The sequence below is a fragment of the Saprolegnia parasitica genome, assembly GCF_000151545.1.
Source record: "Saprolegnia parasitica CBS 223.65 unplaced genomic scaffold supercont2.1089, whole genome shotgun sequence".
Classification (NCBI taxonomy): Eukaryota; Oomycota; class Saprolegniomycetes; order Saprolegniales; family Saprolegniaceae; genus Saprolegnia; species Saprolegnia parasitica.
In genome coordinates this window covers 1-2,474 of record NW_012157483.1, presented here as the reverse complement: position 1 = coordinate 2,474, position 2,474 = coordinate 1, and the positions used below count along the sequence as shown (strand labels likewise).

General features: G+C 53.0%; 2 protein-coding genes across 2 annotated transcripts; both read left to right on the top strand.

Annotated features, from left to right (window-relative positions):
* Positions 1-139: 139 nt before the first annotated feature.
* SPRG_18279 (hypothetical protein) lies at positions 140-458 on the top strand (the record flags this gene model as incomplete). The annotated part of the gene is made up of 1 exon (XM_012357717.1): positions 140-458. A coding segment is annotated over one exon (319 nt), but the record flags the coding sequence as incomplete, so codon positions are not given.
* A 1,157-nt stretch (positions 459-1,615) lies between these two features.
* Positions 1,616-2,195, top strand: SPRG_18278 (hypothetical protein; the record flags this gene model as incomplete). The annotated part of the gene is made up of 3 exons (XM_012357716.1): positions 1,616-1,899; positions 1,950-2,015; positions 2,072-2,195. The coding sequence occupies 3 exons, from the start codon at positions 1,616-1,618 to the stop codon at positions 2,193-2,195; spliced, it is 474 nt and encodes a 157-aa protein (XP_012213106.1).
* Between the last annotated feature and the right edge of the window lie 279 nt (positions 2,196-2,474).

Sequence of the window (2,474 nt, the reverse complement as noted above, 5' to 3'; positions counted from 1 at the left end):
TCACGTACCTCCACACGAGCGACGTGCCGATCGTCCATCGCGACTTGAAGAGCCGCAACGTGCTCTTGGACTCGACCAAGGGAACAAAACTCACAGACTTTGGCATCTCGCGCAGCGTCCACGTCCACGACGACGATAGGCAGCTCACGAACGGCGTCGGGACGTACCAGTGGATGGCGCCCGAGGTCATTTGCGGCACGGACTACTCGGTGGCGGCCGACATTTACTCGTTTGGGGTCCTCCTCTCGGAGTTCTCGACGCACAAGGTGCCGTACGCAGACGTGCTGCACCCGACGCACGGCCGACCCGTGACGCAGCAGTACGTGATGACGCAGGTGACGCAGGGATTGCTGCAGCCGACGTTTGCGGCCGTGGGCGTGCCGTCGTGGGTGCGCGAGATCGCGCTGCAGTGTCTGCAGACCGACCCAACACTGCGACCAACCGCAGCGCAGCTGACGGTTGTCCTGCGGCATGTGTGACGATCTAGAACTTGACAGAAACCACTCTATTTATTTTGGAAAAACGAATGCGGTGTGATTTGGGTGTCGGGATGCATTGAAGCATTGACATACATGTATATCACGATCACTTGGATTTTTCTTACTGTGTTCATCAATGTACAGCATGCACGACAGCCTACCGGTAGTGCGCTGTTGCGGCAGCTAAATACACTTGCTCTAGGGTAGTACACTGCTGTACAGGGCGCGTACGTACTAGAATGCTGGCAATTGAATGCTGGCAGTTGTTTCGTTCTATTATTGGGAGGCAGCTGTCAAGATCTGATATAAGACGGATTGTGATCACGTCATATGGCGCACTGCATCTCCAAAGGCACAATTGACAACAACATCTGGCGTGACGAAACAGTCCGAATGTGCGGTGGTGTGGCGTTCACGGGCACAAAATGTTGGTGGGATGTGGAGAGGAAATGTTGGTGTGAGGGGAGGTGATCTGTGGAAGCTGATGACGGACTGTGGCGGTCGCGAGTGATGTTGTCCAGAGCATACACGACGGGATAGGACGTCGTTGTCTACATGCCCATGTGGACACTTCGACGCTGGTCGTGGTTGACACTTGTACAACTTTACTAAAGATATCGGTACGTGTCGCAGAATTTCCGACAACAGGCTCGTGGAATCACACAAGTGAGCTAATACAGTGTATGGAGCGACGAACAAGCAATCCTCTACAGCTATCTATACTCTGCATGTGGGGTATATCTGAAAATGGTTACGATCTGACGCTTGTGCGTCAAATCAGGTACTACCGGTACTAGTACATCCAGCACGGTACTTTCCTATCAACCTGTCCGTCCCATGCACTTTCGCACATGACGTCGGCCGCCGGAATAGACAAGCGTGAATACTGTGCATAGCACTCATTACATACCTTATTCTATCCAATACACTTACTTGATAGCGTCACCGAAAAACATTTTAACGCTCTATGCCAAGCGCCGACACGATGTCCCAGTCGGACCGAGAAAGCAACTGTAGATGTCAACTAGCAGCGCTCTCGCTACAGTACACTATGTAGTATGTCGCACGCAAAACAGTCCAAAAGCGGGTGCAAGTATTCATCGCCCCGCCCTTTCGCTTTGTGTCGCATCCACGCCATGTTCATTTTACAAGTCGCCACGTGGATGATGCCACGGCGCTTCTTGTCGCTTCTGCTGCTGCTGCCACTCGTGGTGACGGCAGCAGAGTGTCCGTACGAAAGCTACGCCACCGACGGCGCTATCCTCGTGGCCGATACAACCTACTGCTTGTCGACAGCGCCTGTCTGCGCTGTCGACACGTCGTGCCGCCGTTTGCTCAGCCACAAGATTTCCCGCGATCAAGTAAAATTTTCCGGTTACTCTGCGCTCGGCAACCTCACGGCGTATCCGCACGACGAGCTGTGCGATCTTTATGGCAATTTCGCGCAGCTAATCGGACGATGGCCACTAGGTACATCGGCAATGCGTCGTATGTGAATGCCAATGCCATGGAGCTGCCTTCGACCCTCCTCACGCTGTACCAAACCGCGTTGTTTCGTGACGACCTGCGAATACTGATTGATGCTGTCGTAGGAGCTTTGACAACGTCACCGCGATTAGCCTAGGCGTTGTCTATAGCGACCTTATTGACAACATCACCGAGCTGTACAGCCTCCGTCCTTTGACCAGCACGTGGTCTTATGCATTGCTTACGTAGAGAGTTTGTGTCGTGTGGTATCAGCATCATGCCAAGTTTGTTCAATTGGCCGCCGCGTCTCGAGACGCTGTATGCTCGTGCTGGATACGCAAGCTGTTTGACTTATGCGCGTTGCCAATTGTGTAGCACTATGCTCGACAATAAGTTGCAGACGATCCCCAAAGCACTGCCGTCCTCGCTGCGCGAACTGTTAGTTTTCTATTCAACCATCTCAAACGACGATTTTTTCAATGTGACGCGTAGGGCCATCCAAGACAATGAGCTCACAGACCTCGTGTA